This window comes from Brassica napus, chromosome A9 (genome assembly GCF_020379485.1).
Source record: "Brassica napus cultivar Da-Ae chromosome A9, Da-Ae, whole genome shotgun sequence".
Lineage (NCBI taxonomy): Eukaryota > Viridiplantae > Streptophyta > Magnoliopsida > Brassicales > Brassicaceae > Brassica > Brassica napus.
The window spans coordinates 24,011,942-24,034,541 of record NC_063442.1 but is presented as its reverse complement, the minus strand read 5'-3'; the positions used below and the strand labels follow the sequence as shown (position 1 = coordinate 24,034,541).

The following is a 22,600-nucleotide window of genomic DNA, read 5'->3' as shown; positions in this document are numbered from 1 at the left end:
TCAGTACTACATATTATAAAATGAGTTTTAGTTAACAGAAATTGTTTATCATTTGCCATATTTAGTATAACATGGGGATAGAAGATGTTTGGTCGTTTAAATATCGTGTTGCGGAAAGCTTTACTTATCATAGATACCAAGTTAATTGTTGTCTTTATGTATAAGAATTTTGTATTCCTCTTTATGAAGATTTGTATGATATTAATGGTGTTCTCAAAGTAAAAACGCCTTCTTGCTGGTGAGATGGAAAATTGTTAATTTCTTTGTAGTTTTGAAACAAATAACTAAACTGGATTTGATTTAATAAGTTTTTAGATTGCACGGAAGCTTCATCGTGAGTCTGTTTTCCCCTTCAAAACCAGAATCAGATCGGAACCTTGTGAACCTTACGGAATCTCGATTCAAATATATTGTGCCAATTATTTATGAAATATTAAAAGTAATTAATTGGATAATGGTTTCTTATAAACTTAATTTATTTGTATTGTCACAATTTTTATATGAAATCATTCAATTTTATTGTAAATAAATAAATGTTTTATTTTGAATTTGAATCATATAATTTTAGTCATTATTTTTATAATTTTTTCTTATGTCTGTATATATATAGATATACGCTTCCAACATGTATATGATTCCTAATTTTTTTTTAAAAGTTGTTTTTCCGCGTATACACGGTTCCGCTTTTGCAACTCTTGTTACTATTATGACCTCATATTTTCTGTTTCTTGTGATGAATTTATAAGAACATCAATTCACATAGAAAGTTAGACCATTGTTGATCACCATTATCAACATTAATGTTTTTGTGTGAAAATAATATTTATTATTTTAGATTATATGTTTTCAAATTCGAACTTTTATATAATTTTTTTTTGAATTTTTTTATTATTTAATTTTCTAAATTTTCTTTTTTTGTAATTCGTAAAATACATTTTAAAACTATTTTTAAATTTTTATTTTATAAAATTTTAAACCTCAATTCTAAATCTTCACCCCTTAACTCTAAACCCTAAGGTTTGGATTAGTTAACCCTATGGGTATAAATGTATACTTACCTCTTTAATGAAACATTTTCATCATATTCATCATTGAAATCTATATTTGTGACAAAAAAAAAATTTAGTTCTATCCTAGGTATTTCTCAAATATATTAATCATTTAATTAATTTAATATATTTATATTACATGAGTTTTTATTATATCCTCCAATCTGTGAATATTATTTTTCGTTTGTTCACAGATATTTAAAAATACATCAAATTTGTATAATGTATCACTTTTATAAATACCAATTTATAATAAAATTAAAGAGAAATAATTTAAAAAGGATCATTTTATTTTCTTGAAATTTATAATTTACTATTATTAAATAAGATGAAACATATAGAGAATATAAAAATATATCTATTTGAAATAGTTTTTTCCAAAACTTTGTAAATATGGAACAGAGGTAGTATTTGTTATTTATCGTTTTGTTATTTATTTATAATTTCTTTTTATATTTCCTTATATATTTCCTATATATTTTTATAATTTTTCATATGTGTTAACAGATTATTCGTTAATTTACTTTGTGAAATGATATTATGTAATGTTTATGTTCTTGTAAATCAAATAAATTTGATGTTCGTCAAATAAATATATATAATAAGTTAATTTATTTTAGTTAAGAGCATGACTTGTTTAGTATTAAAAACTATTTATCTAAAATAATTCACATAAGTATTACGGATACAGACGTGAATCTGCTCAAGAATGAAGCGGATCCCCTTGACAATTGCAACAGCATGGAGGCTACCAGACTCAAGCTTGACACAACCTGTGAAGTTCCTCCAGTAAACTCTGGTGGGTGCTTTCATTATCACGGTCATTAGCTGGAGCCGAGAGTTTCCGAAGAGTAGCTAATGCAAACTCAAGCATCTTTCCAAGGTAATCAATATCCAAGGTGCCAGAGTTAAGCAACTACCAACAAAAAGAAGAAATGAGAACCACATCAGTTGAAATATATATATAAACAGATCAGTCACTAAAGATCAGAAGAGATGAGGCAAACCTGTGAGAGAAGGTCAAGATCAATAGTTTCGGTTATTTCCACTTTCCAGCTATCAGGCACCATCTGGCAAAGCTCGTCCCAGGCTCCTCCAGTTTCATTGATTCCATCACACTATCCCAGAAAGCTTTCTCCATAGTCTCCTTTACCTTCCTCTGCATCACACATTTAAGAATGAAGCGGATCCCCTTGACAATTGCAACAGCATGGAGGCTACCAGACTCAAGCTTGACACAACCTGTGAAGTTCCTCCAGTAAACTCTGGTGGGTGCTTTCATTCTCACGGTCATTAGCTGGAGCCGAGAGTTTCCGAAGAGTAGCTAATGCAAACTCAAGCATCTTTCCAAGGTAATCAATATCCAAGGTGCCAGAGTTAAGCAACTACCAACAAAAAGAAGAAATGAGAACCACATCAGTTGAAATATATATGTAAACAGATCAGTCACTAAAGATCAGAAGAGATGAGGCAAACCTGTGAGAGAAGGTCAAGATCAATAGTTTCGGTTATTTCCACTTTCCAGCTATCAGGCACCATCTGGCAAAGCTCGTCCCAGGCTCCTCCAGTTTCATTGATTCCATCACACTATCCCAGAAAGCTTTCTCCATAGTCTCCTTTACCTTCCTCTGCATCACACATTTAAAAAAAAAAAAACAACGCTGAGAAACCTTGTTATTATGTTACTTCAACCCAAAGAAAACAAACCTTTAGACTGTCCTCTTCATTCTTGACAGTTCTCGTGTGTCTTGTCCCATTTCCATTAAAGATTCCCATCCAATCTGCAAGTTTTTTTAAAAATGTTCATATAATGAAAAGAGTTCAAAACTATGGAGGCAAATCAAAAGCTAAATCAAGATCTCCAACCTTTCCACAAATATAAAGACCACCAACATACAGAGCAACCTGAAGAATCAAAGATTTAAATCTCAAATCAGTCCATTATATTACACAGAAAAATAAAAAGCCAAACATGAGAGCTCCTTTCTATGCTACAAAATCAAATCTCTACAGAAAGTCCAAGATTTTGAGTGAAAGAAAAAAAAAACCTTGAGGCTGCTAAGGACTAAAAGGGCTTCGCAGTTTGGCAATAGTACGTAGCCATGAGTTTCAATGATTATCAAACGCGCCGCCTCCATTAACGCTAAACATAACAGAAGCTTTCTGGTAGTCACCAACTCTCTTCTCGAAGAAGTTCGTTTTCCCCTAATGTGAAATCAACTCCATCCAATCAAACAGATTCGCCACACCGTACACATTCCCTACCCAAGCGCACCCAAAAGCCTATCTGCCACGAACTCGATATACTGACTCATCAGCTCACGGTTCATCCCCACCGACGCACACGGAAGCGCGTTGCACACAAACTGCCTCTCGATCTCGACCGCGTCGTAGACGATCGACTTCACGCGCTCCTCCGTGAGCTTCGTCCTCAGGAGGGTATAGATCAGGCACGCGAAGTCGCAGTGCAAGCCTTCGTCTCATGAGTATACGCTTCCAGATTTGCGCAAGTAAGGATTATTCACAGGCACAGAAAAAACGCCTCTAAACATAGATTCCAAAAGCAAAAACTTCAACATACAAAATACAAATTTTATAACCAAAATCGCAAACAAATGATCATAGCAGAACCTAAACTCCATTAAATACATTATAATAGCCATGAAAGTGAAACACTTTCTCAAAGAAGAAGAAGACAAATAGTTACATGCCGGTGGATTCCATGCCTGTAGATGTAGCTGCTTCTGCATAGTTTCAGTTAGGGTTGGCTTTATATAGAAGGAGATAGAGGGGAAGGTGGAAGAAACCATTAAATCAGAATTAAAGAGAAAGAGTGGATTACGGTAACGGTGAAATGCGGAAAATTTGACCGGTGATGACGAAGAGGAATCGTCGAGGAAGAACAAACTTCACGCGTTTCAGCCTTGAATCGGATCAAAAGTAAACATAGCCCAAATGAAAGACCCGTTTCTATGGACCAAAGCATATATGACGTGTCAAAATGGAGTCATTTTATTGGTGGATTTTTCAATCCGACGTGGATCCCCTCAGAGGTCTTTATATCTGGCTTTTAGTATAGTTTAGATAAGTTAGAATCTTATTAAAAATTACAGAAAATTTCTTAATTCTACAACAAAGTTAATATCACAGTTTCAACCAATTAGATACGCAATATTACCTGTAGTATTTGAATTTGATAAGATATATAATTCACTAAGTAGAGAAATGGTGATGATTGTACTCTAAGAAAAGAAAAGAAAAATATATATATATATATAAGACATATACACCAGCTTTCGTGTATTTAAGTATCTAATGTATTTAAGTATCTCAGGTAATCTAACATGTATTTTTCAAAATCACAAATTAGTTTTATAGCTATATAGTATACACTCATATTCAGGGGCGGTCCTGAAAGAAGTGGGGCTCTAAACAAATGAAAAAATGGGGGCCCTTCTAACATAACTGAAATTTTAAAATTCATGAGCAAGAATTTTTTTTTTAAAGCAAAACAGAAAACAAAAAACTAATTCTCAAACAAAAAGCTAAAAAAACTGTAAATGTGAGAAGAGAAAAGATTTATTTTATGTAAGTCCCACTAAATTCTGTTGCTCGATTTTATTATTTATACATATAAATATTTTTTTAATGTTTTAAAAAAAAACAAAATATTTTTTTAAAAATGGGGGCCTTTTAATAATGGGGGCCCCAGGCCCATGTTTCAAATGGCTCTCCTCAGGGACGCCCCTGTGGAGACTGCCTAAAACATTTCTTCTGCGAGCTCTGTGCTCTGACCCAACAATACCGTGAACTCAAGAACCGCGGTTTCAATATGGATCTTGGTATATTGATTTCTCTTATGCATATTTTTTGTAATCTCAAAATATATATTCGCATTGCTTAAAATTTTTGTTTTTGTTTGGTATTTTAGGATGGGCGGGGAACGTACAGAGGCAGCAGAACCAAGGGGCCGCGATGGGTGCTCCTGTCTTTCAAGGTGGCATGAACCGTTAAGACTAATTCTTTAATGTAATTTATTCGGTTTTATAATAAACGAGGTTTAGTCCTCTGTGTGTTTCTGTAATATGCTTGTGAATTATGAAATGAAAGTGATTACATATTTGTGTAATATTCGGTCAAAGATATGACATTTGGACAAGTCAACTTTCATCATATTATATACACATACGTATTTGACTTGGTTTGGTCGAGATTGTAAGAGCAACATTATCACTTAGACCATCTCCAATAGTGTTTCTTCCCATTAGAGCTCTTAAACTATGTATTATATATATATATATATATATATATATATGTATATATTATATTATACATGTATAACTATTTGTAGGGTTCACAATTTTTGTGGAATCTCATAGATAAAAAAATTTTAAAATGAGATTTTAAAAATCTTTAAGAATCTTTGTTTATGGGATTCCATAAAAATTATGGACCCTAGAAATACTTATACCTATATAAATAGGGGCGTCCCTGAGATGCTGGAGGCCTAAAACAATTTAGTAAGGGTTTTATAAATTTTTTTTTTTTTTACAAATTTAGGAGCCCTTTTTTATGTAAATTTTTTTAAAAAATTTGGGGGCCCTAAGCCGGTGTTTCAGTCCGCTGTGCCCAGGACCGTCCATGCTCATATTTACTGTTAAACACTGTGCACTGCATGCAGTAAAGTAATAATTTCATTCCTAAACCTATCACTCTAACATCTAAATATATCTTTTTTTTTATTTCATTGAGTTATTTTATTCCAATTGTTTTAGAATCAACATTTTTCCTTTTTACGGATATCATTGTTAGGGTCAAAATCGGTCATGGCAAAATCAACGGCTCAAATCCTCTGAGAATTCATGCCTTAAGCAAATATGATATGAAAATGTCGGTGAAATTATACGGCATAAGCAAAACTAATTTGCATAAGGATACAAGAAAAAAATTCGTATATTTTGATCCAAACATGATCGGAAAAACGTTTTTGCGGAAAGTTTTTACGATAAATGAGTTCCATGAAACAATCTTTCATCAAACAAAATCCGGAAAGTTACTGCAGAAAAACATCATAGCATAATTATGAGATAATCTTCCGAAAATCAACTTTCAGAAAACGTTTACAGAAAAACTTCATAAAACAAACGAAATGATTCCAAAAGTATATGAAGCTCTTGGTGATTTATGGAATCAACGTCTAAGATTGCTACTCTTAAGAAACTTTCTCGAAAGAATTTCAGAAAAGTCCTAAATAGAAATCTCCGGAATATCAAAATGACCTCGCCCTCGTCCAACTCGCCGTATTGCGACAAGCTCTCCCCTTCGGGCCTCGACTAAACTGTCTCTTGTATCGTCTCGATTGGAATTACCGGTGAAACTTTACGATAAATTTAACAAAGACTTGTTTTCTCGTATGAATTCAAATCAATCGTGTAAAACGATAACAGTTAACTTAACACCATAATTATCTTGACTACACAATTGGTTCGCAAAACCAGCATCGTACCAAAGGTGATTTCTTAAAGAAATCGTAAAAACAGATGAGTCGATAAAACGGCCCAGAAAAGGTCTAAAATGCGGCGAAAGCCCACTTACGATTTTGGACGAGAATGAGCCCAAAACTACTATGACGGTCTATCTAATATTCACAAGAGAAGATAAATGTCAAGTTTCGAAGGATAATCACGAAGATCAGGAAAATGGGATATTTCCGCGAAGAGATAAACTTGGGCCCGAGGGCAGAAAAGGAAAGGATGACCAACCTTGTAGACATATATAAGGAGAGCTGAAGCAAGGAGCACAAAAATGACTCTTTTTAGACTCTTAGGACTCTATGGACTTAAGAATTTTAAGCATTATACTCGACATGCTCAGTTCCTATGCCCCGCACTCAATTACTAGATGAACTCACACGTGCAGTTTGATCTCTTGTTCCACTCTTTTAATTAAAATATGTTTGACTTGATCCTCGAAAGGGGTACGTAGGCAGCCTTTCACAAGGTTAAGTCCAAAAATCAACAAAATATTTTTTGAATCTTTTTCGTTTGTTGTTATCGAGCTGCGCTCAACTAGGTTTAAGGTTTTTGTTGGCTAGAACTAGGGAACTCGCTGACAGCTCTTGCATCCGAAAATTTTATAATCTTTTGTAATAATCGGAACGCTCTTACGCAGATTAAAAATAAAGAACTACTTTCTCCATAAATTCGTTTTGTTGTTTTTCATATTTTTTGTATTTATTTGGTCACTTGTCGTTGGCTCTCGCAAAGAATCCGAGACCTCAAGAAAAGTTAGGGTTTGTTGACTTTTCTCCAATTGTGGAAATCAACAGTGTAAATTTCAGTTCCCACAATCATGTAGATACAATACAAATCTCATCTTAATAAGAAATATTCATTTTATTACGTGATATATTCTTTAAAATATATTTTTGAATTTATTTGAATGAGTTTCGAGAAATATATATGATATTGTGATTTTTATGAAATTTTGTGGTTATGTTTTTTATTTTGTCATCAACTGAAATTGACTAAATTAAAACTATGTCAGCTAAACTGGTAACTCTGTGTCCATATGAACGACGTAGGACAATTGTTTCTTAACACTGTATACTAGATTGTCGGCATTTGTATTATTCGCTCTTGATACATGAATAATCTCTAAGTAACTGAAGTTTCTCCTTGGGATGTGAATATCTTCCAAGTATGATGCAAATGCATGTCAATCTTCCAGTTTTAAAACTATCTTTACCAATTGAAAACAATGTTGCAAAAGTTACATGGAACTATCTCAAATTCTTTATTTTTTCCATAGCCCAAATGAAAGCTTCGATCTCTACATGTAAGGTTGAAAGACTGGGCCTCATATTTCTTACTCCCATGGGCCATTCAAAACTTCCATAGTTATATACCATCCTTGACCCGAGTAAGTTTGCTTGTCCTTCCATGCATGAGCCATCAATAAAATTCTATTGGCCCAATTGTTTGAGGTATGTCTTCATCCTCCAACGTGGATAACTTAACAACCAGACTTATTACTTGTGCATGTGCCACAAACCAAATTGTTGTTTCTGTTACTGCCAATTGAAGAGTTTCTATGGGGGTGTGTATCTATGTTGTTGAAGACTATATTATTACGTTCCTTCCAGATATACCATAAGATCCAAACAAAATGATAATTCTCTCCTAACAATGTTATTCTACAAAATAAGTAATCTATGTTTACAAAAATTGAATGCAAAGAGAATTTATCCGGGTTTATAGGAATTATTGAAAGTACCCATGCTTGAATTACAGGTGGGCACCAAAGAACACATGATTAATGGTTTCTTCCTCTGTGTCACATCTGGCACACTGCATGTCGCATTGTATACCTCTTGCATATAGATTTTTCTTCACCGATAAACAACATGCAACAATTTGCTATAAAAAGTGTTTAATCCTAGGGGGACACCGAATTTTCAAGAAAAATCACTTCAGAGATGTAATAGTCTGTCCAAACATTGTTGGTACGCTAACTATGGCTCTGAATGGTAACAGTGGGTTGGGCGATGTGGGACAAGCGGATTGGTTAGTGCGGTGCGGTTTAAGAGCGGTTTGTGTTAGAAAAACGTGTACTGCGGGACAAGTGCGGTTCGTCCAAAATAAGCGGTTTAAAACAAAATATGAATGGTGACATATATCATGAATAGTGTAACTAAAAATAGTTGATACTAATATAATTTTATAAATATATTTTTTGTTTTAAACATATTTTATGTATCTGAATAGTCTGGTAATTTATTTTTATAGGAATTTCAATTTATAAATAGTATTTAAAAATTATTTGATTATTTTAAAACTCTATATACTTAATATTTATAAGTATATAAATGGAAATATAAAAATTTGGGTATTCATTCGGTCTTGATTCGATTTCAGTTTGGTTTTGGTTTGGTTCTGGTTTTTAATTCTAGAGATGTATGATCTACTAAAATAATTGGTAGGATCCAATTTTTTTTAAAAATATATATATATATATATATATATATATATATATATATATATATATATATATATATATATATATATATTTGATTAGTATTTAATAAAATATATAATATATTGTCGTTAAATGTATGTAAATATTCAGAACTATATATTTAGCATTTTTATATTGTCTAAAATTATATTAGTTTCTTGTTTTGAAATAAAATGGTATAATAAATAAGAGAAACATTTTTAAAAAATATGTATATTTATATATAAAAAAACCATTGGTTTCGAAAGTTACGAACCGCCTCGCCCTGCACCGCAATTAACAGTAACAAAAATCTCTACATATACCATATATCTATACGTTTTTATAACGGTTAAAATCGTACCACAGTTAAACCGCTTGTCCGGCATCGCTCAAACCGCAGTTACCATTCAGAGCCATTGAACAGCTAGACAGTAAAGTTAACAACACCTATTCTTCTTCTTCCTATTTTTATGTGCGTTCCATCAATACGCCATATGCGTTTGTATTTATATTTTTTATTTTAATTATAAACAGAATGTTAAAGTTACTTTGAATGGTGACAAAAGTGTGTTTCATTCTTCATCCCGCCTAGACCGCAGTTAACATTCATAACCCATATCAGAAAACTTTCTTTCCACTTGGTAACTAGATTTAACCGTATATCTTCCACTTTTTTTTTGTAAAATGCCATCCTTCTGGATTTGTCAACTGATTTTGACTCAATGGTAGACTTTCGATAATCCTCGCATCTTCTGAATCTACTAGCGCTTGTAATTTTTTTGCATTCTCTATTTTTCACTTTCAAAGTTTTACTTTTTGGTGCTCATTAAGTCCGAATCTAATTGATTAAGCAAATATTTATAATTTTTATAGAGAATGGTTTTTTTTCCTAGATTCTGATCAGTAAAGAATTTGGTGTTGGATCTAAAAGTAATTGTAAGTTTTAATATGAAGAACTCGTCTCGTATTAGCTTTTCCCATAATCCATTGATAAAATCTCAATAACTCAAGAAATTTTTTGGCATTGTTCAAAAAAAGACAGAAGATTGTTCGGAAGACACTTGTTGTCCTTCACAGTGACAGTGAAACTATGGACTATGCCTCAAAGTTCTTAATACTTCTTAAGAAGACAAAATCAAAATTTTGAATTTCTTTATAACCAACTAAATTAATCCATTTTGCCTGAAATTTCATTTGACTAGCTAATGTGTTAACTAACCATATATTGAAAGGTTTATCCATACACAAAAATTTTAATTTGATTAACTAAAGTGATGCCAATATTTGTACAATGTATATCTTCATTGTATGTATATATGGTTGTGTTTATATATTTATATTAGTCAGATACATCAAACTATAATAACTGTGTACTAAATATGTTACTTGGAGTGAAATTTTTGGGTTAGGCCATGTGAGTTATCATCATAACCAGTGAATATAATTAGTTTATAGATACAATATTATATGTCTGACTAATATTTCACTAAACTGTATTATGGAATGTAAATCTATCCAATATTATGCTGAATATGACACGTGAATTTAAACATGTGTCAGTAACATGTATGCTTTAATTGTTGTTTAATTATTATTTACATTAACCGACTAAAATTCACTATACGAGTGTAAGAAAATTATTATCTTCTATATGAATATTTTTGGGAAAACGACCTATTTCCACACCCAAACTATTATATAGCAGCAGTTCCACACGATCTTTCACCCTTATTTCAATTGCCCATATTTTAACTTTACGAACCTATTTCTCCCCAATTCAAAAGTTCGAAACCCGAAGCCACATATCTTCGGTTATTCATCGATTTAGTGGTTTGTAAGGGGTTAACCGAACCGAAAGACATAAAATAACCCGACCAGAGATATGATATGTTAACCCGGTTCGAATTCAGTTTTTAAAAACTCCCAATTATTTGAACCCTAACAAACGATAAACCCTAGAAGCTCTCTCCTTCATCTAGTGAAAATCAAAGATGAGCAAAGAATGTCCGGATACACATTCTGTTTAGTTGGAGGCTCATCTACAAATTCACCAACATCTTTTTCAATGTTGAAGTCATTACGCTCACATCGATCTTCAACATCAGAGTCACAACCAGTATCTCTTCGGCACACAACCACAAAATATTTACATCATTCAACGTTTCCTGTGACATTTTACAACAAAAGGAACCAAGATAACCAGATTATAAACTTGGAATTAAACACAGAGTAAGCAAAAGTGATTCAAACTGTCCATAAAGAATCTCCCACTGTCGACGAAATCAGTTTGAAGATTCAGTCTTCAGTTGCTTATGTATGTTGTGAGTCGAGAGAGAAACAAAGAATTAGGGTTTTTTTTTCCTTAATTAAGACCGATTAGCATGTTGGGTTAGTTAAATTACGGTTTACCATCACAAATAGGGTCATAAAGGGGTTATCTTAGGTTTTATTAGGTTTTCTATTGGTTAGACTTAAACTCAAAAACCAGTAAACCAATTTTAATCGGCTTGGTGTAGGTTTTAGTTCACACATAAAACTACATGTAGATTCTGATTTCAAACTTTCGAATTGGGGGAAATAGGTCCGTAAAGTTACAATATGGGCAATTGAGACGAAAGTGAAAGATCGTGTGGAACTGCTGCTAGATGATAGTTTGGATGTGGAAATAGGTCGTTTTCCCAATATTTTTACTAAAATGTTTAATAAATAGATTCCAATGAATATTTATGTAGTAGTTTAAAATGCGGTTAATCATTTAGGAATATTTTTTTCATTCTTATCAACTTATCTGATTTTTTTAAATGTACCCTTAGTAAGACATTACAAATGACGATAAATTTTTGCAGATTTTCATAACATAGATGTCTTGATAGTCTCCCTTCCACGGCAAATGCTTACAAATAATTAAATGTAAATAGTTTTGTAAGACTATTATATTATAGTTAACACATTTATCTTTTGGTTTTTCGGGTTAATATGTCTAATTATTATCATTTATGATCATTTCAATATGTAATCAACATTCCTTACATATGCAACGAACGATGACAATGTTGTTTTCTTGTTTTAAAGTTTTGAATTGACGTTATGTATATGACTTTGCCTAAATCGCTATTATGGATTGTGTGTTTTATCTCTTATTTTTTTTTCTCAAGTGGATCACTTTCAATAATTAAAATGATAATTCACTTTGTTATTTGTTATCTCATATCAAGCAGTATTGACATTATCAAAATATAATTTTCTGCTACTAAATTATGTATGCTTCTTTGTCTCTACATCATTTGCCGTTTTTATATGTAGAGTGATTCTTGTGCATTTCAAGTACTCTAAAATATCAATGTTTATATTTAATATTTATATGTCAAACAAATATCACAAAACTAATTCTTCATTCTCTGCATTGCTAGAAATATTTATTTCTTGGCAGACATGATCTTCATCCATAATACATTTAAAATGGATCTAAAAGAATTGGTATGATAAACTATATAACCAGCTAACAACTATATATTACGGATTATTATTAAAAGGTAATAAACAAATACTATATTTTGATTTTTGGGTTTAGATGATTTTTACAGCTATGAGTATTTAAGTTTTCAGTTTTCTATATGTGAATTAAAAAAAGATAAAATCGTATTTTAAGATGTATAATATATTCATCTTTTAAGCTTAGAAAAATAATTTTCAAAAAAAAAATAAAAATGTATTTATAGTTATATTATTTTACAGCAATAAATATGTTCATATAAATATAATTATATAAAAACCAAAAGAAGATGTCGATTTATTTAACCCGTCATTTTAGTTTATTTATGAAAATTTATTTTAGTATTTTATGATATGAATTACTTTTTTTTTTGTTCATCTCATCTCATACTTGGCAATTATTTAGTATATTAGATAAATAACCCGTAAAAATGTGATCTTAAAAAAATCTATAACTTAATTCACCATACAAATATTATAAATTTAACTAATTTTTTTTATTAGTTAAATATATATCGATCACAATCATCAAGCATCTTGTGGAGAGGAGAATTTAATTTTTTTTTTGTGTGCTATTAGATAAATATTAATGTTTTAGAAATTTTGACAATGTTTTAAATAATCAGATGTCCTTTTTATTTCTCTTTGTATCCCGATAATATTTAGATCATCGACATATACAAAAACAATTACAAATCCGGATATGTTTTACTGATGAAAACACATGGGCATATAGGTTTGTTCACATATCCTTCTTTAGTTAAATGTTTACTGAGTCGATTATACCACGTGCATCCAAATTGTTTTAAGCCGCATGATGATCTTGATAATTTTATTGTGCATAACTCTTTAGGTTTAGAAACTTATTTTTCTGGAATTTTAAATCCTTGGGGATTACCATATAAATATCAGTGTTTAGTGATTTATATAAATATGATGTAACAACATCCATTAGATGCATCTCTAGATTTTGATTGCCCGCTTGACTCATCAAAAAATCTAAACGTGATTGCATACATAACGGGAGAATATGTTTCTTCATAATGGATCCCATATCTTTGAGAAAATTCTTGTGCTAAAAGACAAGCCTTGTATTTCATAACTATGTTTTCTCGTATCGTTTTTGAATGAAAACTCATTTGTACCCACTGGTTTCACAGCTACATGTGTGATTTTAATAAGTCAAAATACTTCTCATTGTTAAGAGAATCAAGTTTGACTTGTATTGCATCTTTCCATTTTGTCCAACCATGTCTCTTTGACATTAGAGACTAATTTTGGTTATGTGTCATCACTCTCTTCTTCTATTTCCTTCGAAAAAAGTACTAGAAAAAATCATCAACACCATTCACTTTGTTTTGATTTCATATTTTCCTTATTGTGAATGTAAAACAGAAATTTCATAATTTTCTTCAGAATCATGATGTTCAACATTATCACCTTCATGGTTCATTTCTTTTAGCTTTTCTGCTAGATTGTAGGGATCTTGTTTTTATGTCTCCTTTCGTTTTCTAGGATTTTCTCTTCCATTTTCATCTGGAATTTCGATACGAGTATGAGCATTTGCAGCCGGTATATGGGATTTTGTTACCGTTTTGGTGTCTGCAAATGCATCATGTACTTGATTTGCGATGTTTTAAAAATTCATAATTTGCCGGACCTCTAATTCCGACTATGTTGTGGTAGAAGAATAAAGGTGTAGAAGAGATGGTACACACCATTTGATATATTTCTTATTCTTTTTCATTTTATCCCCCTAGAACTAGTAATACCTTTTCATCAAAGTGTCAATCAGCAAAACATGTCGTAAATACATCACTAGGTTGCAGTTCTAGGTATTGTATAGTTGATGGAGAATCACAATCAATAAATATCCCTGACTCCTTTGAGGTCCCATCTTTGTACTTTGGGGGAGGTGCAATTGGCACATATACAACGTAACCAAAAATCTTTAGATGATAAATATTTGGTTCTCGTCCAAATGCTAACTATATTTGGGAATATTTGTGATATGCTCTTGGTCTCACATGTATAAGTGCTTCTGTATGCAAAATAGCATGTCTCCGCAGAGGCTTGGAATTTTGATCTCATGATCAATGGGATTCTAATCAGTTGCTGATGTTTAATTAATGATTCAGCCAAACTATTTTTTGTATGAATATGAGCAACATGATGTTCAACATCAATTACAGTTACCATACAATAATCATTGAATGATTGTGAAGTGAATTCACAAGCGTTGTCTAGTCGAACTCTCTTTATTAGATAATCAGAAAATTGAGCTCTTAGTTTGATTATCTGAGATAAAAAAATCTCGCAAATGCTACATTTCGAGATGACAATAGACAACCATGTGACCATCTACTCGATGTGTCGATCATTATCATAAAATGATAAAATGTTCCAGTGAGTGGATGTATAGGTCAACAAATATCGCCTTGAATTCGTTCAAGGAACTTTGGTAACAATTTATCTATTTTGGTTGGCGATGGTCTTATAATCAAATCAACTTTTCAAGAGAACAACATGCAGTACATGTCATTTTATCCCCCTGGTAAATTTCTTGGGGTTTCAGTAAATGACCAAATGAGTTCTCGATGATTCTGCTTCATTGTGGTGCCTAGATGACCAAGACGATCATGCCATAGAGTAAAATCATTAGGATTTCCTTTAATCACCAAATGTGATTCAATGACATTTATATATATATATGATGTAGACCAGAAGGGAGTTTTGGTACTTTTTAACACTTTGCGTTTTCTCGATTTCTCAAGAGTAATATTCATATACTTCTTTCCATCCTCAGTTGGAGACTGAGTATCAAATCCTTGAAGATATATGTCTTTAAAACCCAACAAATTCCTTTTGGAATTTTGAGAAAATAGTGCATTATTTGTCAAATTTTTTGTCTCATTAGGTAATGTGAAATGGGCTTTACCAATATCCCTTCAATCAAGTCTGCATGACCCAATATAATGTTAACAGTGATATTTATTGGTTGTAGTCAGAAAAAAATACTTTATGTGTTTCAGAATAGTGTGCATTGTCTCACTATCTAGTATACAAATATCTCTAGCATTGATCTTTGTTGATGTTCCATTTATAATATCCATTTGTGAGATAAGCCAAAAGAATTAACAGAAATAAACAATATTATTAATAAAAATATTATACATCATTAGCAAAGAACAAACAAATTATACATAAATATGTGGAAAGCACACAATAACTATGAATCATTATTTCACAAACAATAATTATTTATGGTATAATTGTAGAATTTCAAGAGTCACATGACGGGTGCTTAAACTTCTGTAATAGCAGTGTCATCGAAATCATTCACAAAGTCAAACGCATCGAGGTGCGTTGTACCCACAGAATGTTTCGCAAAATTTATCTCTTTGTCTTTCGCTTTGACGGATTCTTTGTATAGATCACAAAGATTTGCACGGGTACGACATATATGAGACCAAATTCCTTTAGTACTGCATCTGCAACAAGCATCTTCTTGCTTTTAGGAGAAACTTCCTTGGCGTTTTTTTTTACTTGGGGGATTGCTGAGAGTGGATCCACTGGAATGACTTCTTATCTTGTGGATTGTATTTTCTTCTACGTCCACGATATTTTGATAACCACGACCTCGAAAATCCTTGTTTCCTTTTATTAAAATGAAAATAAATACATTTTGTTTGGGAGATAATTCTCCAACGAATAAATTATATAAAGCAACAGATAGAAAACAACTACAAGAACAAAAAATTGGATTAGACATTGTTTTTAAATGAAAATTAATTGTAAGCTAAGATTTAAATAGGTATGAAATAAATAGATTGTATGTGTATTTATAGATTTAAACACAGTTCATTAGCCATTAACTAGCCGTTTAGAAAGTATAACAAAATTCAAATATTATTTATAACCGTTGGGAGTAAAAACATAAGGTGGAAAATTATAAAATTTATCAGTTTAAACACATGTTTAAATATATGTGCCTCCTTAAAATATATTTAGTTATATATGGTGATAAAATTTCCCCTCAATTTTGAAAATAATTAAATTAAGGTGATGAAATCAATCATGATATAAATTCAAAACAAAACATATATTACAAAATACGAAAAATTAAAATTTTAGACAGTATATCGGTCATTATGGTACCTTAAGTAACTATTATAAAATTAATAAATAAAATGGAGAGCGGCAGGGTCACACTCCTATTACAATAAAACTAACAAATAAATAACAAGGCGGAAGCGCCGCACTCCGGTAACAATTCAGAAATAGCAATAAAAAGTATGGAATGATCGTGGTGATAATGTGTTATAATTATATTACTTTGTTTCTATTTATAATATGTATATTGGATATTATCAGTTATGAATTAGAATTATTATACTACAAAATAATTAAATTAATGAATAAAGAAATATACTAAAAGAAAGAGATATACGAAAGATGATAATATCTTTCATGTTTTGTAAATGAAGGAGATACTTTTTATAGAAGAACTCGACAAGTTATACTGTAAAAATTAAATGATATGTTCTCCATTTTAAAACTCACTCTTAAAAAACTTGACTTTTGTAATATTCTTATTTTCATAGTATGGATGACGAACAAAATTTGAGTAGCAAAAAAGAATTAAAAGCTTTGGTAATATTTCCTCAAATGCTATTCAACTGCATCTTTCATAGATTTCATTATAAGATTTTTGCAGACATATAAGCTCTTTCTTTTCCATAAAAATAAGACCATACATCTAACTCATGTGATTTTACCTTGTTTTTTTTCATTAAGTATAGGTTAAATTTGTCATTATATTTTAAATTGTCATCCAACCACCTAAATATTAAAAAGTTTTTCGTTATTTGCCTAATTATCAAGGAAAATTGCCACAAATACCACATTCATAGTACCACTTTTCATGTTTACACTAATCATTTTTACCCCCACTTTTAATAAAGGGTAAAAGACATGTATATTCCTAGGGTTAACTAATATAGACTTAAGGTTTATAACTGAGGGGTAGGATATGATTTTTTGAATGTGAAATTTAAGATTCTAATAAATATATAAACGAATGCTCAAAAATATATTAAAAAAAATAATTTCAAACATAATTTTTGATTTTCAAAAAGAAATTTTTAAACAAAAAACAAAATTTTTTTTTATAAAAAAGTTCAAATTTGAAAAATTATAATTCAAAAATATTAAAAAAATGTTTTTTCTCTTTTTTTTTTTTAAATAATGATTTATTATATATATAGATAACAAGGGTATAAGAGTCTTTTGCAACTTAATGAATAATGCATTTTTTAAGATGAAAAGTAGTACCATGAAAAGTGGTACCATGAAAGTGGTAAACATAAAATGTCCCCAATTATCAATTATACTATATATAGTTATCTTAATAACTCAGAAACAAAATTTAAACAAATATTTCATTAAAAAAACAGTTTTTTTAATGTTTTTGAATTTAAACAAATATTTACTAAACATCAAACAGAACGTTTAATTGTTTTGCAATATTGAACTTCAGTATGAGATAACAGTGATCTTTTTGTGTTCGTTTGCTAACCATAATATTGCCAAGGATCATAGTTAATTACTTACCTAGGGAAACAAGAAAAATAAATATACTCTTAACAAACTTACTGAAACTGTATAATGTATTGACAATAAAAACAAAGGAGAAACGAAAAGTTGACTTTCTCTGGCCGGAGAAAAGATCTATCAAATGGCCGACGATAGCCAGATCAGAATCGGATTGTTGAGCTGCGCAAACATCGTCAGAAAAGTCTCTCGAGCTATCAATCTAGCTCCAAACGCTACTGTATCAGCCATAGCCAGCATCAGCAACTCCATCGAAGAAATGAAATCGTTTGCGGCATCTAACAATTTCCCTCCGACCGCGAAGATTCATGGCTCTTATGAGTCCCTTCTAGAAGATCCTGATGTAGACGCCGTCTACTTTCCTATTCCGGCTAGCCTCCACGTGGAATGGGCTGTACGCGCCGCTCAGAAGGGAAAACACATACTGCTTGACAAGCCAGTTGCTCTTAATGTTTACGAGTTCGATCAGATAGTTGAGGCCTGTGAAGCTAATGGGATTCAGTTTATGGATGGGACTCAGTGGATCCACAATCCTAGGACTGCTAAGATTAAGGAGTTTCTTACCGATCCAGTTAGTTTTGGCCAGCTCAAAACAGTAAGTGTTTTTTTTTTTTTTTGGTTCAAAAACAGTGTCTTATGTCACTGATCTCAAATTACAGTTTTGCTGCCAGCAATTATTAGTGAAATTGATTAATTGCTTGATGATAATTTTCATGGGTTCTATGCTAATTATGACATTTGTTAGTTGTAATTGTCATCTTTCAGCAGGAATGTGTCATGATCTTTCTGTCTCTATTTGTTTTCAGACGACAATATTTGCGTTTGCGTTCATGAGAGACAAAAAAAAATTGGTTTTCATTTTGATTTTAAAAATTATCCTATTATTTAAAAGTTCGTTGATCTTAGAGAGATTTAAAATGAGCTTTCCTTTCCAAATATTATGTTTGAATTCGATACTGTTATCTGTGACTATATATTTTTTTTGTCAATACTCTTACATGTAACTATAATTGTTACCTGTGACTATATTTTTTTTTGCCAATACTCTTACATGTAAGTACAATCGCTCTACTTTCTTGTCTAATTCGATACTGTTATCTGTGACAAAATTTTTTTTTGTCAATACTCTTACATGTACCTATAATTGTTTCAAACGACAATATTTGCGTTTGCGTTCATAATTGACAAAATAATTTTATTTATGATACTAAACTTTGGTACTCATTTGGACTAACAAATTAAAACTTTAAATGAGCTTTCCTTTCTAAAATTGTTTCAGGTCCAAAGTTGTTTCTCATTTGCAGCAAACGAAAACTTTCTAAAGAACGACATACGTGTAAAGCCTGGTCTTGATGGTCTCGGTGCACTAGGTGATGCTGGATGGTACACAATCCAAGCATCTCTTCTCGCCAACAGCTTCAGACTTCCGAAAACAGTCACTGGCTTGCCCGGTCATGTCCTTAACGATGCAGGAATCGTTCTCTCGTGTGGTGCACTGCTCGATTGGGAAGAAGGGGTAACCGCAACAATCTACTGCTCTTTCTTGGCAAATGTAACAATGGAGATAACTGCGATCGGTAGAAAAGGCACTCTCCGTGTCAACGACTTTGTTATCCCATTTCAAGAAACCGAGGCCTCGTTTACTACAAGCACTCTAGCCTGTCTCAGTGAGCACAAAACTATGAATGAGATTCCACAAGAGGCGTGTATGGTGATTGAGTTTGCTCGGTTAGTTGGAGAAATAAAAAACAGGGGAGCTAAACCGGATGGTTTCTGGCTTAGCTTTAGCCGGAAGACACAGGTTATTGTTGATGCCGTGAAAGAGTCGCTTGATAATAACCTTGAACGGGTTCTTGTATCAGGCCGGTGATTTAAACAAAGAGCTCAGTTCAGCTTTTCTTTTGTCTATGCTTTAGATAAAATATCACGATTGTCACACCCATATCTCGCTTAACCGAGACGGCATGAATTCACATTGCCTTCCACAATAAAAATACTTAAATAGGCCAATGCAAATCTCATTCCCAAGGATCGAATTCAAATGTTTTACAAAAACGTACTAAAACGAATAGGAAACGCTTAAAACCAAATCACCAAGTCTTAAAATAAAACAATTTAAAGAAAACCAAACACCCGAAAACTAGCACCACACCGAGACGATCACTCCTGCACTTCCTCGAACTCACCTGAAAAAGAAAGGAGGGCTGAGTATTTCGACAAAATACTCAGTGAGGGAAGCTCTAGGAGCCCCGAAATCAATCACCAACAATCATCACACAACATAGCATAAACATCTAACTTTAACATTCAGTAACCGAAAACAATCAACAAGAAACGAGGATAAACCCCGGCGGTGCCAACAATGAGACCACGCCACCTAAATCGGTACCCGCGTTCCTCATGTTGTCGCGCGAGAACTTTCACATTGCGTTGTCTCCACGACATCCCGCTGTCTCACGCCTTCACGCAATCAAGTTACCGACACCGGTTCACGCTTGATCCGCCACCATGTTCATACGTTCCACGTTGTCTCCACGACATCACGCTTCTACGTTATTTCATTTACAGGCACGCCACATGCCCGCTCCGGCGATGAATCATGCCAACTCAAATGATTGCCACATGACCCAACAAGAAACGATGTAACGCCCGAGACATACATATATGTCATTCCACCACGTTACACCGGCACACATAGGCCTTTAGCCTTTCTTTAACTCATTTACATATCCCAATTATATAGGTATCATCCTCTTATACAATAACCCCAATCAATACAATCATCACATTCAATCCTCAAACATCATTCAACCATATTTTAACAACCTTAACAATAGATCTATGTTTTTCACACATCAAGCATCAAGATATTTATATATATCATATGTATAGTTATTTATATTAGTAGATCTATAGAAAGTAACAAGTAAGGATGAATGATCAACCTAGACACTTCTACCATGATGAGATAATGATAGAAGGAGATAGAGATTGCAACAAGCCCTCACCTTAGCCTAGATCTGCGAGATGAGATGAGAGTTGATGTAGATCTGAGTTCTACGGGTCCTTACTAACCAGATCTACAAGAACAAGGGTTGGTTTCCACCCAAACCCTAGATCAGAGATCAAGAAGAAGAAGGAGATATGAGAGATCTAAAAGAGAGTGTTTAGGGTTTCCTTACCTTCACTAGTTGCTGGATCTAGAAGAAAAAGAGTAGAAGACTCAAGGAAACGACGAGAAGGGATCGAAACACGGCGAGATCTCCTTTCCGGTGAGATTACACGGTCGCCGGCGGTGGTCCGGTGACTCGCGGTGGCTCCGGTGGTGGTTTGGTGGCCGGCGGCTTCTCTCTCTCCAACTGGGCAGGGCTTCGCTAGGTTTTGAATCTCTGGAAAAAACCTAAGGGGCTGCCTCCTTTTTATAGAAGAGGAAGGGGAAAACCCTAGGGTTTTCTCTACATGGGCCAAATCATCACGGGCCTTGTCACTAAAAATTGGGCTCGGGCCCGGGATGTGACAACTCTCCCCCACTAAACAAGAATTCGCCCCCGAATTCACGTCAACCTCCTCTGGTACCTTATCACTCGGAAACAACTCTGGATAAAACGATCTCATCTGTGACTCTGGCTCCCAAGTCTCCTCACATATTCCATCTCTTTCCCAGCTCACACGGAATCACGGATTATCGTGGTCACTTTCCCTTGGACATCCATGTCTTTAATCTCTGAGACTTTAACTGGTTTGCTTTGAGCTGTTAAATTGCGACTAACATCTTCTGGTGGCTGCTGTAGAATCAACTCTGGTTCTCGAACAAATTTCCTTAGAACTGACACATGAAACACATTGTGGATATCCGATAACTCCTGCGGTAACTCAAGTCGATATGCTACTGCTCCAATCCTCTCAAAGATGCGATACGGTCCTAAAAATCTTGGCTTCAACTTTTTCAACTTGCGGTACTCGGCTGTTCCTCGGTAGGTTCTCATTTTCAAGTATACTTCATCTGCTACTTCAAACTCCAAAGCTTTTCTCCTCTGGTCAGCATAACTCTTGTGCCGATCGTGAGCCTCTTTCAGTCTAGACTTGAGCAATTCCACCTGTTCTATGGTTTCCTTAACCATGTCCGGCTCTAAATCTCGTCTCTCCCCCACTTCTGTCCAACATAATGGAGTTCGACATGGTCTCCCATATAGAGCCTCATATGGAGACATCCCAATGCTCGAATGGTAACTATTGTTGTAAGCAAACTCTGCCAATGGTAGAAATTGGCCCCATTTTCCTGCCCAATCAAGTACACAGGCTCTTAGCATGTCCTCAAGTGTCTGTATCGTTCGCTCAGACTGTCCATCGGTCTATGGATGATAAGCCGTGCTAAGGTGTACCTTTGTACCTAGTGCCTTCTGAAATGCCTGCCAGAATGCCGAAGTAAACTTTGGATCACGGTCTGA

At 33.1% G+C, this 22,600-nt stretch overlaps 1 protein-coding gene and 2 long non-coding RNA genes across 7 annotated transcripts; 2 read left to right on the top strand and 1 right to left on the bottom strand.

Moving 5' to 3' along the window:
- Positions 1-1,609: 1,609 nt before the first annotated feature.
- Positions 1,610-4,020, bottom strand: LOC125577566. 5 transcript variants are annotated; one of them, XR_007315976.1, is made up of 8 exons: positions 3,892-4,010; positions 3,757-3,793; positions 3,098-3,593; positions 2,916-2,954; positions 2,757-2,830; positions 2,526-2,677; positions 2,057-2,434; positions 1,610-1,965 (listed from the first exon to the last, which is right to left on the bottom strand). It is a non-coding gene; the product is annotated as an uncharacterized LOC125577566 (long non-coding RNA). The 5 variants fall into 5 exon arrangements; XR_007315974.1 differs by having other exon boundaries at positions 3,098-3,793; positions 3,892-4,020; XR_007315977.1 differs by having other exon boundaries at positions 2,057-2,208; positions 2,292-2,434; positions 3,098-3,986.
- Positions 4,021-4,259: 239 nt separating this feature from the next.
- Positions 4,260-5,178, top strand: LOC125577567. The gene is made up of 2 exons (XR_007315978.1): positions 4,260-4,891; positions 4,981-5,178. It is a non-coding gene; the product is annotated as an uncharacterized LOC125577567 (long non-coding RNA).
- Positions 5,179-18,178: 13,000 nt separating this feature from the next.
- Positions 18,179-20,162, top strand: BNAA09G23210D (uncharacterized oxidoreductase At4g09670). Its single transcript, XM_013806738.3, has 2 exons — positions 18,179-18,747; positions 19,432-20,162. Exons 1-2 carry the CDS (start codon positions 18,277-18,279, stop codon positions 20,020-20,022), a joined length of 1,062 nt encoding a protein of 353 aa, XP_013662192.1. The 5' UTR covers positions 18,179-18,276; the 3' UTR covers positions 20,023-20,162.
- Positions 20,163-22,600: the final 2,438 nt, after the last annotated feature.

Coding starts and splice junctions, on each gene's coding strand:
- BNAA09G23210D (XM_013806738.3), top strand. CDS start 18,277: ATGGCCGACGATAGCCAGATCAGAATCGGATTGTTGAGCTGCGCAAAC. Junction 18,748..19,431: donor GTTTTGGCCAGCTCAAAACA/GTAAGTGTTTTT, acceptor AAATTGTTTCAG/GTCCAAAGTTGTTTCTCATT.